At 39.8% G+C, this 21,357-nt stretch overlaps 1 protein-coding gene and 1 long non-coding RNA gene across 3 annotated transcripts in view; both read left to right on the forward strand.

Moving 5' to 3' along the window:
* Positions 1–3,302: 3,302 nt before the first annotated feature.
* On the forward strand, positions 3,303–10,880 carry LOC136291486 (uncharacterized). The gene is made up of 4 exons (XR_010721560.1): positions 3,303–3,325; positions 3,983–4,186; positions 7,766–7,820; positions 10,569–10,880. It is a non-coding gene; the product is annotated as an uncharacterized lncRNA (long non-coding RNA).
* Positions 10,881–11,797: 917 nt separating this feature from the next.
* The window catches only part of SLC7A11 (solute carrier family 7 member 11), a 66,619-nt gene continuing 57,059 nt past the window's right edge, over positions 11,798–21,357 (forward strand). Inside the window, exons 1-2 of one of the 2 annotated variants that reach the window (XM_066186635.1) lie at positions 11,798–11,865; positions 20,781–21,006. In XM_066186635.1, the coding sequence (XP_066042732.1) occupies positions 11,854–11,865; positions 20,781–21,006 (238 nt within the window). In that variant the 5' untranslated portion in view covers positions 11,798–11,853. Of the gene's footprint in view, positions 11,866–20,729; positions 21,007–21,357 lie in introns of those variants that run through there. The other variant, XM_066186634.1, reaches the window with a different exon arrangement.

Genomic DNA, 21,357 nt, shown 5'->3' on the forward strand with positions numbered 1-21,357 from the left:
GAACCCAAGAGTACACTCAAATCTGACCATCTGGTGAGTCATGTCTTCCCAAACCAGCTACGTGTATAGGCTGGAAATTTTCCATCTTCCTCTCTTGGGTTTGAAAAGTGATACCATCTTTCCCTTGAATCAGTGATGAAAAAATAAGTTATAATTGAGGTGCAGGCTTGAGTAATGACTTTATATCCACCCTGATGTCCTGGAATATTACCAGGAGAATAATGTAATTGAACTAGAACATAATTTTGGAAACTCCCCTTATCAGTGGGGTTAAAGGGAGACCAAACCTATTTTGCCTAGTGTGTGACTTCCAGAGAAACTCCATGCATTGCAGAGCTTATTAGCAGGTTATAGAAACTATGAAATGTATTTTGAAGGAAAGCTAACTGTATAATTATTTGGCTTTGGTAAAACTTCTGCTGGTGTCAACTGTCTAGCACTAATCTTAACACTGCATTGAAGCAGAATGTCAATGGCTTTACAATTTTTCCTTCTTCTACAGCTTGAAATCGTGGTGCCAGTATTGCCTGATATTACTCTTAGCACAAAAAATTACTGCCTGACATAACAAAATTAAAAATAATTTAAAAAGAAAATAAGGCCAAGTGTCTTAGAGACTTCACTAACAAAAGCTATCCACAGGACACAAGATTACAAGTCCTTATTGCCATGGCCTCATTTCAATGGTTTGCTTTAACAGTTTTTTGTTCCAAAAAACCCTAGCCCTGGAATCCCCTGCCAGAGCAGCTTAGCCTTTGGCTCTAGTCATTCACATGGGGCTAAAGATTCCCTTGCACAATGATTTCTCTGTATCTTTTCTTACTGTAATTATAACACTTCTGTAAGCTGCTGAATGTTTTGAGCTCAGTTGCAGCCTAAGTTGATCCTCTTTCTTTACATTTTATTCTGGTAATATTTACTCTTCTTTTGGTATACTACTGGGTTTGGGGAGAGAATTTTAAATACCAAAAGATCAAGAAATAGAAGGTGACAGTGCTTTAGAATTTTCTTCAGCTATTCTTTAAGCTAGCAAAGAGATTTATGTGAAAAAGAAAATACTAATCTTTAGATGATGTGGAGGTGAAACTAAAAAATGCATGTACAATATTATTTAGTTATCCATAAATATCATGAGTAATCCTGTAGCACCTTCATTTTGATTTTAAGTATGTTTAAGTGTGTGATGGGCAAAGAACTGGTAACAGCAAAGCTGGAAGAGGTAGAAGTGCTTCCTTTTGGACCACAAATCTTGACCTGACCTGCAGTGATAGGTAATTTCCAGAAAAAGGACCCAAGTATCATTTGTCATGTGAAAATGAGGAACGTATCATGTTATGCTCCAGCCTTCTAAAATGTCCATCTCCCATGCTTGTAACTCTCATATAGAGAGTTTTCAGTGGAGGAGCAGTACAGAAGGTATGCACTGGATTTCAGAGTTCCACTGCTGGCCTGTTTCATATGTTGGTTTTAAAGCAGACCTTAAACACAAGACAAACCAAGCTTTAAGGAGAAGATCTGTTCTGAAAAGTCATTCGGTAAAAACCTGAGGATTAAGGTGCTAAGTTGTCTCAGCTTCTGCTAGTGAGTGATTGCCTCATACTTTAGTATGACTTTGACTTCAGAATTTTTCTTATAATTTGTACTACTTCTGTTCAGTTTTCCTGTTTTATACCATTTCTCACGTAACCACTACTCGTTTAGGGATTTCTAGTGAGAATTCTTATTTAGAAATTTTCCTGCTGCCTGCAGGTTCAGTGGTTGTCATTCTACTACTCTCAAGTAGTGTGGAGATGTGTTTTTATATAAACTACATAAAATACCAGAGACTAAAAGTTTGGATAGAATTTTGTGGACATATTTGGTTCATACTCTAAGACGAAAACAGAGAGGATTCATGGCAACAAATTTATTGCAGCATCTACCCTTAGGTGAAAACCCTGCAGTTTTGTGATACATTACAATGTTTTTCACTGCCACCTCTTGCTTTTCTGAATACATCTATGTGCTGTTGTGAAACTCATTAGAAAGCTGGACTGTTTTTCAAAGCTGCTCCCTTGGCTGGGGCAAAGGCATGCAGCAATCAATTGTTTTTTCTGTGATTCCTTTTATGTTCCCATGATCCACTAGTACCAAGTATGAGCAAATTAAGCCTTGCCATGGTTAATTTTGTTTTGGGTTTTCCTTCACCACCAAGGGTAGCTTCTTGCTTTTTTTTTTCCTCAAAAAAGTCTTTCTGCTGAAGTTTGTCCATCACTTTGTCATAATACATATGATAGTTTTGTGTAGCTAGAGAGAAGCTTGCCATAGATTTTTGATCTAGCTTAACAATGTCTTGACATACGCTGGAGTACACACAATTACTTCCCCTGATAGTTAGCCACCATGGGAAAAGCTTTTCCTAGTGAGATGGAGCTTAAAGATAGCCAGTGACTTCTGCCTCTGGCATAAAGCTGGGCTGTGTAATGGCAGATAAGCAGAGGAACTACATCACCTTTTGCTCTGAGAGCCTTTTATGGTCCAGAAGGATTACATGGATATGCTTTAAAACTTGAGGAGCTAAGGGACAGGTCAGAAAGACAAGTAGAGGACAGGGAAATGAAGACATGTTTTCAAGCTGCTCTTTTTCCTGAATTATTCCAGCCCTCCAAAAGTCTCCACTTTCCCCTGTGTTCATTTCTTTGTTTATTAATGTTTTCTCTGCCCAAAGATATGCCTATGCCAGTCTGTTTGTCAGACTTCTGGATTCAGTTTAAGGCTAGGAGTTCTTATATCTGTTGGTTATTCTTTTTCTTGTGTTTCTTGTGCCACTGTTTTCTGATGCTGAAGCTTTGTAGTGGATACACTCTATTTTTACCCTCCTTGAAGCATTAAGGTGTGGTTCATCTGGCAAATGCCTCATTCTGCTGCCGCTTCTCCTGTAGCTTGCAACTTGTAACCCTTATTGATGCACTTACACATGCGTCTTAAATGGGTCATTAGCTAATCATTATCTTGAATTGGCAGATGGTAATTGCTGTATTAAAATTCTACATAACTTATTTGCCATGTAGGACTCAGCAGAATGATACGTACCTCATATGGTATGTGCCAGTGGGTTGATTAGAGATGCCTTAGGCATCATCTTTTCCAAGTTTTAAAAAATTACTCACTCACAGTTTTCATATTAGCTGAGAACAGGGCAAAGGTTGAAAATGAGACAATTCTTAGACCAGACTCTACATTTTCTGTGTCCTTTTATGAGACCAATCTAACCTCTGTCTGCCTCCAGTGATCCATGCCTGAAAGAAGAAAAGGAGAAATACTGTAATGAATCCACTTTCTCCAGGTAGGGTTTCTATTTCTTGTAAAAAAAGATGCAAATGAGAACTAAAAAGCCAGAGTTGCAGGGCTGTTGATCTTGCCAGCACTGGAATGGCTAAGGTACCACAATTGGCATATGCCATGATGTTAGCATGGTGGAGGTGGAGATGTTGTCTAGCAGAGGTGCAGAGTGTTTCCATAGTGCAAAAATGACAAATGATGTACCCTAAGCCTGCAAAAGTACTTGGCTCTTAGTGAATCTCTTTCTACACTGGGGATTTTGCTATCCATTCTTGGGCTGATTTGTTCTCCTCTCCACTGCCAATGGGTGTGGTTGTAATTGAAAACTTCGTTGTCTGGACAGTGTCCTCTCAAAAGAACAGTAATTTCTCTCAAACGTACAGGAATTACAGCAGCGTAAAGAGCCCCTTTTGCAAAATACTTGAGGGAAGAGACAGAAGGTGGTGCAGACTTTTAGTGGTCACCACTCTTTAGGCAGCAGTTTGCACCAATTTTAGTGAAGAAGTGGTGATCTTGCTCAGCTCCCCATGTTGTGAGGAAGTCTTTGGTTGGGGTCCCTCCATAGAACTGGACAAGAAACTTTGTGGCTTTGTTTTCCATTGCCTCGGGTCCTGCTGGGTTTTGAGAATGACCAAGCCTTGTTGGTGTGTTTATATGATAGATGGAAAAGATGTCTGCCAAATCAGTGAACAGCTGGGATGGACACTTGCACTGGAGCCGCCACAATCAATTGTGGCCACAGTTGTGGAAGCCACAATCAATTGTGCACTGGAGCAGCCACAATCAAAAGTGTATATCAGGATGAGAAGATGCCTGTGTGTGCCCGTGTACAGAAGAGTCTGAAGAATTTCTGTTGCGTTGATTGGTTTGTATCTGTAACCTAAAGACCCAATCCCTGTCTTAAAGGCTTTGCAATCTCAAACCCTGTGTTGAGTTTTGGACCATTCGCCTCAAAAAAGACATTGAGGTGCTAGAGCATGCCCGGGGAAGGACAGTGGAGCTGGTGAAGGGTCTGGAGCATCTGATGGATGAGGAGGAGCTGAGAGAGGTGAGGGTGTTCAGTCTGGAGAAAAGGAGGCCTGGGGGAGAGGAATGGAAAGTTGTAGCCAGGTGGAAGTTGGTCTTTTCTCCTGGGTAACAAGTGATAGGACAACAAGAAGTGGCCTCAAATTGCACCAAGAAGGGTTAGATTGGATATTAAGAGAAATTTCTCCACAGGAATTATTGTCAAGAATTGGAACAGGCTGCCCAGGGAAACAGTGAAGTCACCCTCCCTGGAAGCATTCAGAAAACATCTAGATGTGGCACTTCATGACATGGTTTAAATATGAAGATGGCAGTGCTGGGTTGTTGGACTGGTGACTTGTAGGAGAAGGGAATACAGGGGACCTTGTCCCTGATAAGTAACAGCTGTGTTGATTACCCAATACAGCCTTTCCCCAGAGGAGTCACAGTTATATCCAGTGAAGATAGGTGTGATAAAAGGGAGTGGGTTAGCTGGTGGGGGGAGAATTATGAGGGAGTAGGAACTTTGAGGAAGAGGGAATGAGAGAATCATGAAGAAGAAGGATCCTAAATAGAGAGAATCACTGCTGTGAGGTCAGTTTGGGTCTGCAGTCAGAGTCTGTTGTTGGAACCTGCAGACACAGTCCAGCCAGGTAAAAGCCTGCAGTTAGTCTGCAAACTGATCCCTGCAGTCAGAGTTCAGCAGGAAATAACCAGCAGTCAGAGGCTGCAAGGGAAACCTCCAGTAGGAGCTTGCTGCAGGCAGAGTCAGTGAATGGTTGGAGTCAGGATGGCTGAGCTGCAATGAGGAATAAACCAGGACCCTTTTCATGCTGTGATAGACAAGAGGTCTGTGTCTGGGCTCATTTCTACCCTCTAAAGAGAGGGATGCTGCAACAGTGACCTTAGAGGCCTTTTCCAACCTAAATGATTCTTAATACTACTGAAATATACCTAGTGGAATAAAGTAAAGTACAGGAGTCACTGGGCAGGCACTGGGACTGGAGAAGTTGGCTGTTAATGCAAGAAGGAGAAGGTGGCAGGTGGTGGAAAGAGAAGTTGAAGGATCTTCCTCCCGTGGTCCACAGCCATTTGGAGGCTAATAAGTGTTTTCCTCATTTTGAAAGCAGAGTGAAAAATTCCCTTTTGCTTGTTGCTCACCTTAGGGAGGTTTTGAGAAAATCATAACAATTTTGCATTAGAAAACCTGACATATACTCTAAAAGAAGCCTCTTTTGCCATTTATAGTTGCCACTAAGATGTAATGATGTTCACAACAAAAATGATGCCACAAGCACAAGATTCTGATGAAATTTATGAGAAAAGCAGTATGAGCAACTTACTGATAATGGGCATAACCAAAGCCAACAAAGGAGGGTGGGCTGCTTTCTGTTCAAACCAAAATCAATTGCTTGATAGTCACGTAAAATCCAAGATCAGTGCCATCAGTGTCTCTGCAGCCACGTGCTGAGATTAGTCAATGATTATTTCACTGGCTGAGCTTTTGGAGTAAGCATAGTTAAATCACATAGACTTGTACAGATATTTCTTTCTGCACTGCTGTGCTGAATGTAAGCATAGTGATTACTTCCCTTTCCTTACATGCAGCTTGTGTGGTATGATAAATATATTTATGGTGTTCCTGGTTACTGTTGGCAGCTGTTAGAGTCTCTTTTGCAGAAGAGGTGGTTTATATCACCAGGTTCAGCATTATCTTAATGATTCATGGCAGAGATTGTCATGTAGCCAGTGCACATTCCCATGAACAACTGGATGAAAGAAGCTGCTTACGGACTTTCATCTCTGACTCCTTCCAAGAGAACATAAAACTGGTCTTTTCCTACCCACACATTAGGAGTAATAGTAGATTTAGCTATTTAAATGTACAAATGTCATTAGCTTCAAAATGAGGAACTGCTAAATTTTCTTTCAATTGTAAAATCTATCTGATTTTTTGTTGCTGTTGTTTAAATTGCTCTTGGTTATATACTGAGAAAAGTTCACGGCTGATAATCTGATGAAATGGTGCTTCTTGTTTGTAGAAAACTCTACCTGAATAAGGAGCTGAAGATGTCTGTGAGAACTTAATTCAAATAATTCAGACTTTAAGCACACCCAACAAGTATCTCTTGAAGGGTATTGTATGCTCATCTAGGTCCCAATAGATGGATTCCCTGGTGTAAGCAACTGAACGAAGAACGTATTAATTATAAGAAATGAAACAACTACAGTAGAGAAAAGTGCTCTTTATTTTATTATGACATCCAACTTTTTGAAGCCTGGTCTGAGGACAGAATTAGTCTATATATAGTTCTCTTGCAGAGAGAAGGATAAGAGAGGAAGGCATAACACTAAAGCATTAATCTGTTGACTTACAACTACAGTGAGATCAGTCTCTCACTGTACTAATGCACCACTTCTTCCTGTTTACAGCTCAGGTTGGCTCATCCAAACTTTGATTTTTGAGAGAGTTCTACCAAAAAAAGTGAAATATTACTTATTTGAGTTTTTCTGGAGGAATTAGTTTGAAAAATTTAGGCACTACAAAGTTTTCTGACCTAAATGAACAGTGTAAGAGACTTGGAAGTCTCCTTTACCTTTGCCTTTTTTTATCACCTGAAGAAAACTTAATGTAATAGTGAAATGTGCTATAATCTGTCTCTCAGAGGTCCCATTCAGAAATTTATCTTCCTTCTTTTTAGCATTTAAGCCTGACCACTACTTCCTGAGGAATTTAAAAAGGAAATATTGAGATGTTAATAGTTTAAGTGCATACAGATGTCAAATTGCTTTGTGAATGATATTCAACAGTGTTAATGAGGGAAAAAGGTTCTATGGTAGATATTGGTGAAGATAAAGATTTGGTTTTTTTTATACTCTTTCTTCTTTCATATGTTTCCTTAAAGTGAAAAATAAAGTGTATTGAAAAATACATCTAAGAAAACTTCCCTCTAAACTGAAAGGAAACAAATTAAAGAGCAAGATAGTGTGGGGTTTTAATATGAGTGGATGGTCTAAAATAAAACATATTTTAAGCAGAAATATGGAAAACATTTATTTTTTTTTTTTTTTTTTCTCCAGAGTTAAGTATGTCTCAAAAGGACTGATGCAAATTCATGGTGGAGTAGTGTTCTGGCAATTAAAATAGGGGTAATTCAGATGCAGTTTTTATGTCGAGAGCTCTTGGGACTGCAGCTGGAGTCAAACCTATGTCCTATAGATGGATGGTGTTTGTTGGGGAATCCAATTTGCCAGGCTTTGAAGAACTGCTATGATGACATTAGTGTACAGCAGTTTATGAGGGAACAAGAAATGACTTCTTTGTTATGAAAAGACATGATCCTAGAAGAGAAAGGTGAACAATACCATCTCAGCATTAACCTCTGATCTCACTTTTTTCCACCAAAAAATAAAGTTTGGCATTTTTTCTTTCTCTTAGCAGTTGATAGTGCACCAAGAGAACATCAGGTTACCATGGAAAGGCTTCATCATGAGTAAGTATGACGCTATTGATTAAACTACTCAGATCTGCAAAAATGGTGACATCTGCTAGTTACAGTGTTTGTTTCCCTGATTTTCTTGCTGTACTCGGCCAACCTACTGTGTGTGAGCAATAACTGTAGAACTGGGCCAAACTGTGGTGCCTTCAATATTTTGGAGATGCAGATGAAAGCTGGCCAGCTGATGGGATGAGGTTGCACAAGGATGCTGCCTTCTGCCGTGATGTGGACGTGTCACTTTCAAGGCTGCCTTTTAGTCTGATTCATCCAAAGCATTTCTATTTTATTTCTGTCTGCAAAGACTCTGGATGCTAAGCCAAAGGTGTCTTTAAGCCTGAACAAGTTTTGTTGATTTACAGAGTGGGGATAGTAGAGAATGGAGAGATAAGGATTCCACAACTGAGATGTGTAAATGAGCAGTTGAGATCCCGAACTGTTTCACCACTTACGTGATTTAATACTCTCTGCTTTGAATGAGATTCACTTTGCACTCAGTCTGTAGCAGGGATTTTTGTTGTGCTAGATGCACCTATTAAATGACCTGCAGTTTTCTTATGTGCTATGTCAAAAGGGAGGAAATATATAGAATAGAAGGAAAAAAAAGTTTTAAAAAAAAGTTTTATTACAGGATAGAAAAGAAAGGAGGATTTAAAAAATGGAAAGGAAAAAACCTGGCATTTGTTAGTTGGCTGTTCATGTTAATCCTCTTTAAGACACATGTGACCTCAGCTGGAAAACCTCTCACATTTTTCAATCTGTTGTGAAGCAGCGAGCTTAGTGACAGCCATAAGAACCTTTAAAAATCTCTGAGCAGTTTCTAGCCCCTCTCAGTGTCACTCTCTGACTCTCTAGGCTGGCATACCAGCACTGCTCAGTGACTTGGACCAAATGATAAATACTAAGCCTGCTTTTATATATATGTGTATATATATATCTATATCTATATCTATCTCAGTTAGTCTGTTCCAGGACTACTGGTTCAAAATGACGTGTCAGAAATCGGTGTGTGGATTTTTATGGAATTTTTGAAAAGAGACTTGAAGAGAATTTTTATTTTCAAAGTGGAATTTAATAATTTGTAGTGTATGCCAATAAAAACATGCCCTGGATTTCAGCTGTTAAGGTAGTTCAGAGGAGTTACCAAAAGTCCTGAAGGGAAAAAGCAGAACATAATGCTGAAAGTTTTCCCTCTTGAATGACTATAGAGGTAACAAATTACGAAAAATAAAAGGTGTGTTACAATAGACCATTTTGTCTCTAATGTTGTCAAAGTTGGAGTAGGCTTATTTTCAGTACTTATCCAGATTAATTTTGGTTGTCTTGAGGAGCTGCACTTACTACTGTATAAACCCAGAGCTATAGACACAGGGTTATTTCAGGTTTTCTTTATTGTGTGGGATCTTAAATATATTACCAGGAAATGTAGGTTGACTGAGAACACTAATAATATGGCTCATATGGTCTAAATGTATGGATTAACTGTATGACAATGGTTTTAGACCTTAAAATGAAATTATTACCTTTTACAATTCAAGGGAAAGAAAAACCTAGCAAAGAAAGAGAATGATCAGGTTTGGGGTTTTTATTTCACCATTAATTTTTCTGCATTATCTACGCACAAGAACTGAAGAGATCAGCTGTCTGCTTGAAATGGTATTTTATGCTGAGCTCAAGTGAAGTTTATTTTTATCCCTTTGGTGCGATCATACTGTCTTTATTTTGCCTATTTTTTTACAGTTATACTGATGAAATTTGATGTTGTATGATTCCTTTCATACTGTGAGAAATGAAATATGAAGGTGTCTACATATTTGGAAAGACCAAACAAATAATTTCTCTTTTCTCATTTCTCATCAACTCTGAGATCTTGGGTTTTTCTGTGTTAAAATGCTTCAGTCAGATTGGTTGCCAGTAAACCTGGTAAGCCTATAGAAACTGAATGAATGGTAAAACATGGAAAATATATACGGAAAGATCTACTTTAGCTGATGGTTGTGAGATGATACATCAGGAATTAAAGATGAGGGTGTATTTTGTCATACCAAGATATCACTCTTAAATGAAACCTTTTAGTTCATGCTGACAGACTTTCTTCCTCCTAATTGATTTCCAGGTCCTAACTAGAATTAATGAATTCAGTGACAATTTTAAGATTGTGTTTTTTAAATGTAAGTGTGTCATCTCTATTTTCATGTACTGCCTCTCTATCAACTCTAAAGGTCATCTTAAAAATTCACATGTGCATGTAGATTTAAAAGAAATTTAGTTTTTCCTTGTAAAATGCTCCAGTGAGAGCTATTAAAAAATACCCTGGAAAGTGAATCATCATAAATAGAGAAAAAGCATTTTGGGAATATGACCTTGAGAAGCCTGGGGACCTGGTCCACAAATCCTACTGCCACTAAATTTTTGATGGCAAGTAGTAAAAATCAGTGCAAAGGTTGAATTGTATTTGAAATTATATTTTGAAGTGAACTAACAGTAAAGCAGCATCTGACTGCAGTAGATCACTAGATAAACCTTAAAGCAGGTGATACATGAAAGATAAAACTTGCAAAGGGACAATGGATGAATGGAAGCAGCCAGCCAGGCTGGGGGCGTGGCCATCAATTTATGCACACAACTGCATTTTCAACATAATTAGCTGTCTAATTGAGCATTATAGCTTAACTGACACATTTAAACATGTAATTTATTTGAATGCACACTGCTTGTAATCTATTTCTTATGTTTGCTCTTCAGGATGGCATCAGACTCTAGAAGAGGAAATTATCCTTCTGATGAACAGAAAAAAAAAAAAAAAAGGAACCAAGAGTATACCGAGAAGCCCTGAATGCAAATAAAATCCTGTAATTTGAGATCAGAAGGGGAGCATGGAAGCAGAAAAGCCATGCAGAGAAAGTTAAGCACTGAGCATGACTGTAAAGACACGACTTAATTTCAAATACCAGAGATGTGCCGCACTTCATGTTATCAGGCTGCTGTGCAAATCTGACTGGTTCAGCTGGCAGTCAGGTAAGAAGGATATTATAGCAACTGAGAGGTTTAAACTGCACATCCATCTTGTCCTGAGGAAATAAACATCCTTTTCTCAATGTGATCGATATTGCCATACAGATATTGTTAGCTTTCTTCATTCCTGAACAGGGACAAGGGCCCTTCATCCACTCTCTGTTAAAATATGCAGAGTAGTCTGTCAGCAAGTTGCAGAGGAAGGAACAAGAAGTTCCTTCATTCTTAGTTGCATTCTCCCTGCTGTGCCAAAATATCACTCTCTGGGTGATAGTTGAGCACCTGGACACATATTTTTGGGGAAGAAACAAACCGGTGCATGCTTTGATCTGCTCCCAGATTTTTTTTTTCCTTTCAGGACTTATTTTCTGAACAAAATAGTGGCAGATTTCCTTTTAACCTGGTATACTTTAGTAGTTACACCTCATTATGTATTTTGTGGTGCTGAGCTATGAATCTGCTGCTTCAATTACAGAAACTGCCAACAGACATATGAAAATCCAAAACACAGGAGCTAAACCATTCCTGCTTTTTATCTTTGGAATTACTTTTGCATACTCTGACAATTTCCTCTTATAAACAAAATGTAGTAACAGCTACAGTTAAGGAATGCCAAACAACTAATGCGAAACTTTGCTGCCAAAATAGAGAAGAGAACTACTTTTTCAAACCTGAGGTTGGCACAATTCCTGGCTTTTCTCCTCACCTTTCCCTCGCTCTCCACGCTCCCAAGTAATTAATTATCAGAAGGGAAGAAGAGGAATTAAATGCAAGATCATGCAAGTAGAAATAAAAATGTATGAGCCTTCTACCCCAAGATGAATTCACTTATTAGGAGATGCTGAAGTTTATAGCAGTGGATTTTGCATATCTGGATAGATAAGGTAGAATAAGCTCAGAAGATAAAAATAAAACAGTGGATGTAAAAGAATCTCTGAAATTTGTCTGCCATGCACAAACCAAGAGGAAAGGGAACACTTACAGAAAAACTGGTCTTTGTACCCTCCATGGGGAGATGAAGGGACAGGTAGGAAGATGGACTGTGACTCAGAGCATCATTTCTCATTTCCAGTTTTTTGACAGGACAATTGTTAGGAGGTAGGATTTCTTTGTTCTCCAGTCTGTTCAGAACAGCTCTTGTCAGGAGAAGCAGTATTGGAAATATAATGAAAAATACATTATAGAAAATAAAATTCTTTACTAATTTGACCTTTCAGTCCTTTATCCTTCATGGTGATATCCTCCATTTTGTGAAGACTAGCAAGGCTGTCCATACCAAAAGGAGCAAAAAGCTCTCTACTCTGGTTATGGGACTTGCTGGAACTTCTGGATTATTGCCTCTTCTATTCTCCCTTTATGATAAAGAAACAACAAAGCCTTTCCCATTTGGAAGGGGATGACCAGTGGAGGAGGAGAATCAGAGAAATTACTTCTTAATTACCTCTAATGGAGTAGTTCCTATTTTAATGATATTGCTCATTCTTGCTCTGCTTCGAGAAAAATAGAAATTCCTGTCTTTGGACTCTGAGCTGACTCTGCTCTGGTGGGAAGCAGGAATGACAGCAATGCCAAAAGGCAATCTGGGAACTGCTGTCTCCTCACCAGGGTTTCTGTTTGTCTGTGCACTGGTGTGGCCGCACAAAACTGGCTCAGCTGTCTGGTTATGTCCACCTCCTCCAGTGTGCAGAACTGGCATGGCCTGAGGGGCAGGCAGGACAGTGTAAAGCTCTGGGTTAAGCTACTTTGCTTGGTGAAGGTTTAGTTGAGCTATTTGGGATAATGATGGGTATCTGCGTCAAAGAGTGAATTCTACATTATTCATGAAGATTCACTGAGACTTGGGCATTCACTGCCTGCTGGAAAGGGGCATGAAAAAATATGAAAGTAAGAATAAATTCAAATGGAAATGGCTCCTACTTTAGTTCTGACTTTACTGAGTGTGTTTTCAGGTGGAACAAAAAAAGGGTGAGAATTAATGATCAAAAACTAAAATAAAGCAACAACTAATGGCAAGATATCTCTTATGTAGCAGATTCATTGCTGTTATGTCTGAGGAGAGATATATATGATAAATATGTTGTTTTCAGAAAGCTGAATTTGGCTATTTTCCTTAATTTCTCTGAAGGTTTTATAAATTGAAGATAATTATTAACAAAAGGTGTTGAAATTATTAACTCAGATGATCAATGTAATTTCTCTGTTTAACCTATACTCCTGTCCAAGTAAACATTTATTTCTTGTTTAAATTAAGAATAGATAAAAGCCTACTTTGTGTAACCTGAAGAGAAATTGATACAGGAGCAGCTCAAGTTTTCCCCAACTTAAATTTCTGTGGTATTTTGACCTATTCTGCGGTAAGTGTTCACGTGATTAATAGTGCAGCATCTTTCTGTACTCCCTCTCTGCAACCCTTCTGTCTACCACAGAATATCTTTTACAGGGAGGTCTTGTGCTACTTGAAAACGACCACAGTTAACTTGGTGTGCTGTTTTAACTCCAGTACAATTTGTATTTTGTTTCAGCAGATGGGTATTCAATAAAAGAGGTACATATATATTCAGGGTTGCATAGTCAAGGGGAGAGCCACTTCAGTGTAGGAGAGGTTATGCAGTGGGAAGGATTTGCTTTAGCTGTAGAGACAGCTGACTAGATATGTTTTCCACTCCGTATATTAGCTCCAAATTTCAGCTGTGTGTGTTAGAGGTGTGAGAGTTTTTATCTTATTGAATCCCTCTCTGCACCCATCCCCTGTGAGGGGACTGTTAGGGCCGTGAAGCCTCTAGAAAAGTGTGAACAATACTGATTATATTCATTTATTTTAAGGCAAGAGCCCTCAAACTGTGCCTTCTTACAGAGTCGTCAACTCTCCTCTTTGAAGTGCGAGCAAGGTGTTAATAAAGAAGAATAGAACTCTGAGGTTACTGTCCATTTTGTTGTAAAAGATATGATAAGAGTAGAAACATTTGATAGGAAAGCCTCCTCTCTTAATCTTTGTACTAGATTAAAGGTGGAAAGTATGGAAAAATGCAGGAAGTGGTGCATTATACACAGAGAGGGTTGAGCTGTTGACTATTTCTAAGTTTATGTGTGAAGCATGAGTTTGAAATGTGCTTAGAAATCCATTTTGTTGTCCTGGAGACTGAACTTCTCAGGATCTGGGTAAACTGTACCTCCTCACAAATGTGTGGAGGAGAAAGAGGGCATATTTCTGGCATGGTAGCTGTTTTGCACAAAATTTTAAAGTCTAGAAGAGGCAAGTCAGAAATATCCTCGTCCAGCCCAGATACTATGTCCATCTGCCATACACTGACTTCTTAATCTAACTAAATGTCACAATACATAGTAAAATTATTATGCTTGAATAGACAGTGCCTCTGAAGAGTGGATTGTGAATGTGAAAAATAGGAACTTCATTTTCAAAGTAAAAACAGAGGCTGACCTCAGCACTGAAATCCTACTCTCTGTGGAAGCGTGGGAATAATATATGGAGCTGCACTGGTACAAACTGCTGAAGCACCCTGGCGGTGCTCCAAGCAACTGCTTTTCTTCTGATGGAGTTTTTAATACTTCAAGAAGACAAAGTATGTGTATTTAGATGCCAATAAAATGATTCCCTGTAGGATCCACAGGCTGCATTTCAACCCTAAACTGCCATGTCTGTGTGAGTGATTGGCTGCCAGTCACTGCTGAAACATTTCTGGGCATGTACGTGCTTTTGCTTATCTGCAGGTTAAATCCCTTCTTGTGGCAAGCCCTGTCACTGCTTCAACCCTTAACTGAGATGCTGCTGTCCATCTCTGTTGATGGAGATGTTGTGCCACTGCTGCTAAAGAAGCCCTGACCACCCCAGAGCTTGACTGAAGCCTGACCTTGCTGCATTCATGACATGCACAGTGCTCCAACCAAGATTTGTTTGGTCACCAGACACAAAACATCTACATTAAAAGGACCAAAAGGGAAAGACTGCGAGTATTTCTGCATATGGTGTTTGAGACAAGAATGAGAACAAAATGGGATCTCTAATTCCCATTGCAATTATTCTTGGGTAAGAGTGTAGTTTTCCTGCTTAAGAAAAATCAAATCGAAGTTTGGACGTGTTCTCTATCTAGTCTAAATTGTACGCAGCAGAAGGGGAATGAGCTTGCTTAATCTGGTGGGATAGAAAGGTGACCTTCTGTTAAGGGTGGAAGTAAGGAACTGGGCTTCAGATTATGACAAGAGATCTGAAAGATCTCCCCACTAAGTGGTCAGTAAATTAAAACTTTGCTTAGGTTCTTGAATTCTCCTCTCCAAGATTTTGCATAGATTCTTTTCATAACAAAATTCAGCAGCTGAATCTACCTGTCACACCTGTGAACTCGATAAGTATTATTAACCCTTAAAAAAAAAAAAGAAAGGTATGATTTATAGTGGAAAAGCATGATTCACAGAAAATTCAGCACCTGATCAAATAGAAAAGTGATGCAAATGGAAAATGATACTGTATGAATTTTATGAAAAATACAATAAAAGTGAAAATGGAATTGCTAAAGAGCCAAGGTTAATTTTGACAATCTATGCAGTTGTTGTATGTTTTCTTCACATTACAAACTTTTTATTTACGATGAAGAATTCTCCCACAAAAAATGGAGAAGTGGGTTAGAAAACATTCTCAGTGCTAATTCTGTCTCTATTTGAGTTTTTCAAAAAGGTGGTTGTTTTTTTTTTTTTTTTGTCTGAAGTGCCAATTAATTCTGTTCTCTTCACATGCCCAGCCTAGCCTGAGTCATTTTGAAGTAAAATCCTGACTCCCTGAAGCTGCCAGCAATCTTTCCATCATGCCAGGTATCTGGCACATGCAGTTTTAATGGAAATTTACCCTGAGGTCTTGATTTCTTGAGTGCAGTGGCGTTTGTCAGTGTTTGCATTCAAAAGCTGAGGAAAAATAACATGGGGAGTCTGAAAATTGTTGTCTCATTCTGCTAATGAGAAATGCAAACACAGAAAACTCAAGAATAATATTTATGCGCAGCTTTGCTTAGGTTATGATTATATATATCCCAGATATGAAAAATGAGACAAAACACACTTATGTTTTCACATCCACAGGGCTTCAGTGAGAATTGGCTTTCTCTCATGTGGAGCTTTCATGCTTGATACCAGGTGCTAATGATTCCTGTCTGCTTAAAAAAGACCCATTAAACTGTCAAACCATCCAGCTAAATTCATCATGTCTTTTGAAATAGAGCTCTAATAGTGAGAAAAATAGGGATTTCTAAAATCCCTTTTTCTTTCCATCTTTTCCAGCTGAAAATTGACTGGCAGCTATCAGCAAATTGAAGACATGGAAACTTTCAGAAGCATTTGCCTTTTAAACTGCTGTTGCCTGCAGTCTCCTTTATATCAGATTTTTATTTGCTTCCTGCATTTTGTTGGAAGCTTTTGACTTTTTTTTCCTTTAGAATACAGGAAAAAATACCTGAATTGCTTTTGGATTTCTTATAGAGGTTTTCTCTTATTTTTAAAATTTGTGAGCTGGATGTGTATTTCATTCCTTCTCATTTTTCCTTTTGATGCTAAATATGTTTGTATCCAGCACAAAGTGGAATGCAAAATAATTAAGTAATTTGTAAGACTCTGACTACAAAATAACGCACCCCCCCAACATTCTCAGTGGTTCCATTTTTAACTAAAGATTTGACCTGTAGTAGAGATAACAAAGTATTTTGATATTCTCACAGTTCTTTGCTTGCATTAAAACTTTAAAAATCTGTCCCAATCTGCTGAGATTTTTGTTACTTCATGATGATTTATTCTCAATGTTAATTTTAAAATGTTTGTAGTTATTCCCCCCCCCCCCCCCCCAATACTAGTTCTCAACACTACAATAGGAGGTAAAATCCCTAAGCAAAACTTCTCAGTTCTAGATTATCTACGTGAAACAAATACTTCTAGGTATTTTGCCATCCTTTGACATTTGAAACCAGACTGCTGCCTTTCTACAGGGCTGCTTTCTGAAGCTCACAAACAACTTGGCATTATACACAGAAGACTGAGATCAGTTTTCTAAACAACATTTTTTCATGCCATGCCACCCACATATGAGAGTTTGGGGCTTTCCTCGCCTCTTCAGTCTTGCAGTACTTCCTCTTTTATTTCTGTGTCTCCAGTCAGTGTGGCAATGTGTGGCTCGAGGCTTGACTTGTGACTCCTTGGATTTGTTTGATGCAATAAGCTGATAGACAAATGCCTGGAAACATTGTCAAGGTATGCTCTCTACAGCTAGAAATTACAGAGTTTCTGTGGGCTTGAGGATTGGGAACTCAAGTTCAGGATGGAGCTTTAGGTCCTTCACTCTACTGTGTTTGTTGTAGCATTACCATAAAGGTGAATGCTTTTGTGTGTGTTTTGTAGCATTCCCCGGGGGAAATACTAAAACTGTACCTTCTTTGGAAAGATACAGCTGTGTCCAGGTGTTGGGAGACACTCTATTAGTGTGAAAAATGGGGGTAACACCGTGTCAGGTGTGTTCAGCCTGAGGTACTGAGGTATTATTCCCTGTGATGCTCAAGCACTGAGAAGAATGGTGTAGCTGGCAGGAAGGTTATACATACGGTGAGAGGCCATTCAGGCAACCAGTCTGGGCTGCTGGATCTTCTGGCTGATGCTTTAGCTCTTTGCAGAGTGTAGGTGAAGGACTTGTAGGCTTTTCTGGTAGGGATTTTTGTTTGGACCAGACAGTGGATAGATTGATCAGGGCTGGTGGTGAGATTCAAGAGGAAACTGTTTCATAGTGATGATCTCAGTTAAGCTCTAAAATGTTTGTTCAGGAGAAAATGTCTATGAACTGGAAAAAAAAACCAAACAAACAACCAGAGAGAAAAAATAAAAAGGCTGTGAACAATGCCAGATGCCATTAGGGGCTGAAGGTTTATTTTCAGAACATATTTTTTAGAAACACGCTTCAAATAATTTCATCAGTCTAAAGAAAATTGCACCTTATATACCTTTTTGTTCTGCTTTTAGAGTGGTTTTTTAAATGGAAGAATGGGGCCGTTCTGAGTGTTGGACAGGTTAAGCTCTCTGCTTTCAGAAAAGCTCTTTGAAAAGACACTGAGCATTGTTTGTTGTGTTTACATAGTGGGCCTTGCTCTGTGATGAATAATTGAAGTAAAAGTGGCTGGTGAGATACAAATAATCAGAAGAGATTTTGTGAGTGTACTGTGAGTGGGGTCAGCAGACAGTTTTGACCCTCTTCCAGCTTCATGACCTCCTCAGGACTGGGCTCAGTTGATGGAAAATTCTCATGAAATTCCCAGAATATAACAAATAATCAACACCAAACACAAAAGAAGTGTTCCTTACCCTGAGTGGAACTAATAATTGGAAGTAAGGCTGGAACTCAATGGAGAAAAGCTCCTATTTTTAGTGGACAGCATTGAGAAGCAGTGTGCGCAAACATACTCCCTGGGAAGGCTACAAATAATGAGATGGCTAGCAAGTTGCCAGGAGCTAGGAAAAGGAGTTTTCTGCATCCAGCCTTCCTTATAAATTTCCCTGGGAATTTCACAAGCTTTGCATGCATGCTATCCCCATACCGCTGAAGGAACCAGCACCTTTTTTTTCTTTTTTTTTTTTTTTTTTCTTTTTTCTTTTTTTTTTTTTTTCCCCCCCCCTGTGTGGGAGAGTGTTAATTGCTATGCCCAGAGGGGAAACATGTATTCTCCTGGCTAGTAATCAAATGATATTTGAAAGCCATTAGGCTGCCCAACACTTGCACCGGATGATTGTTGCAGACAGTGGCTTGCTGGGAGCTGCCTCGGGCCGTCTGGTTACTGAGCTTTTGGTTTGATCTTGGAACCAGCTTCCTGTGTAAATAAAGGGTAAACATTAGTTAAGAACGTCTACCTTAAAGTATCAGATATTTGAAGATGTCATGTGTTTCTTCATTAAAAAGCCTTTGAAAATTGAAATAAGGGTCAGCAGCCCAGCTCAGTTCTCCGGTTAATGGTTTTTGCTGGTTTGATTTGATCCAGTTGCCTGATCTTGTTGGGGGGAACGTGCATCAAGGGAAAATGACTTGGCACAACATGCCACCCAGTCCTGGCTTTACTTGTAACTAGTGCCATGGAAACTGGCTTGGTTTGGACCGTGGGGTGACAGAGAAGGTCCTGCCTGCCGTCAGCCTGTGCAGTCACACGTGGGCTGCTGGACAGGGAAGGGAAGGTTCAGCTACTGAGCACATCAGTAGGTGGAGGCAGAAATAGGATATGTTCAGAAAACCGGGCTGCTCTGCACTCAAAAGCTACAATCACTTTGCTTTTTACCTGTATTCATTTAAACCAGATAAGCTTTTTAAATGCCTTCTTTTATCTCAGTGCCAACTATTTCAGGTGAGCTGTAACCGAAAATATGAGGCTTTAAAAGCACTGAAGTTTTACAGCTGTAGCATGCTGGTAGTCCAGGGTTTCTTTTTTCTCACATAACTTTGAAAGCACAGTTGTGCTCTGAGCTCAGTGCGTGCTTTTTGAAGGATAAAGTGGTTTAACTGATTTTATTTTTACTCCCAAACCTAGGTACTAATTAAGCAATACCTGTAAGAGCAGTAACTGCAGCAATAACGTCTCACTTCACTGATCTAATCTGAAGCTATTAGCAGCTGCAATAGTTATACCACCAAGAATTTCTCCCCTTTGGCATATATTATAAAGGCTGTCCCTCGATTCGGTCAAAAGTGCTTGAAGGCTACTGATTTTTGATCTGTTTTAGGAGAATGTCCCTCTTTTTAACACTCTAATTGCTCAGGTGAAGCGAATGTATTTATGCATCTGATTACCTGTTTATCTGGTCAGGGGAGCTCTGCGGGAACACAAAAATCCCGTTCCGATTCCCGAGCTGCTGGAGCTCCTGTGCTCTGGGTCGCTCATGCGGGGTGGCTGTAAACCTTTGCAGTGTGATTTTAACAAAGCAGTGGTGTTGTGGGGCTGTTTCCCGACATCCCGACAGCCAGCTGCACCTACGGGAATGCCTGTTCCGTGGAAAAAACCCCTGCGTGCTCCTTGGGCTGGCTGGGGAGTGTTGCTAAGTAACTCGGGGTAACACTGGGGCTGTACGGATCCCTTACGGTGGGTCCCGGCCCCTGCAGAGATTTCCAAATTAGTAACATGGACGTGGGACAGGCTGGTCAGCTGCGACGCTACAAGTTCAGCTCCCGCAAACTTAACTTTTGTTGAGAGTTTTTCGAGAATGAAATTGGATTAGACCCAGGAATGACGTATCCTGTTTGATTTCTTTTCCCCTTGTGCTCTGACGAGCTTTGTGTTTAGGCAGGCTTTTGTTTCTGGCTCTGAGCTGCTTAAAAAAAAAAATAAAATTGGGAGTGTGTGTCGGGTGTCGAGGGTGATGTGCTTGCATTGATTGGCGAGGGTTAGCTCGGGCTGCTTGCGAGCGCTTTGTTCTTACCACCACCCCCGGCTCAGTTGCACAACATGCCCCTGAGGTTTAAAAAGGAAAAAGAAAGGGGAAAGAAAAAAAAAAAGAGAAATGCTGACTAATGCCAGCGGTTTCTCAAATGGCTGATGCAAACCTGGAGAATTTGCATCATCATTCAGCCTAGAGTAACTTGGTATGACAAGAGCTTAAATACAAGTCCATGCGGAAGCTGAGCTGGTTTCCAATGATAGGGCAGTACCACAGTGTGGAAACGCAGGTGTTCCTGTGCTGGGCTTGGATCACAGGAAGGGCTCACACACTCTTCAGGAGCTTGTTACCTGTGTGTAGGAGCAGTTGGAAAGATAAGAGGAAGTGACAAAGTAGTTGGCTACATAGAGAGGGGAAAAAAAACACCCCTTCGGTTTCTGCTGAAAACTTTTCTGCCTGTGCTTGCCAGCAGTGTGCTGGTGGCACTGTAGCATGTTTAGGAAAGCTGCTGTGCCCACGGTCTCTAATGGAAGCTACTTGCAGGGACAAGCTAATGGCAAGTTGTCCTCTATGGACAGCGGACAGCCAGCCCGGGAGGGAAAAGTTGTGCTGAAGAAGAAAGTGACGCTTTTGAGGGGGATATCCATCATAATTGGCACCATCATTGGAGCTGGCATCTTCATCTCTCCCAAAGGCATCCTGAAGAACACAGGCAGCGTGGGCATGTCCTTGACTGTCTGGACAGTGTGTGGTATCCTCTCGCTTTTTGGTAAGTCCCTGAAAAGTTTCTAATTGGTCTAGAGGGGCAGCCGGTGAATTATTGCGATTATTTCTCTGATTTTGCTATTGGATAGGAAGTCAGAGTGCAGAGCCAGAGCACCAATGGGACTACAGAAGGTCTGTGCTACACGATGGGTTTGTGGAGTGCAAAGATTTGCAACCCCTGTCTCTCCACTCCTGGTACCAGCCTGTGAAAGCTGGAACCGTAATTTTTTTTTTTTTTAATGGGTCCCTGAAGGATAAGGAAAACCAAATGTGCTTTTTTTTCCTATAGAATGTGCTGTATGTGTATTTTTTCTCCTGTCTGTTAAACGAATTTATGGTTAGCTTGTAAAGCCCC

Source organism: Chamaea fasciata, unplaced genomic scaffold, assembly GCF_029207755.1.
Source record: "Chamaea fasciata isolate MVZ Bird 193981 ecotype frontalis unplaced genomic scaffold, bChaFas1.0.hap1 SCAF_6, whole genome shotgun sequence".
Lineage (NCBI taxonomy): Eukaryota > Metazoa > Chordata > Aves > Passeriformes > Sylviidae > Chamaea > Chamaea fasciata.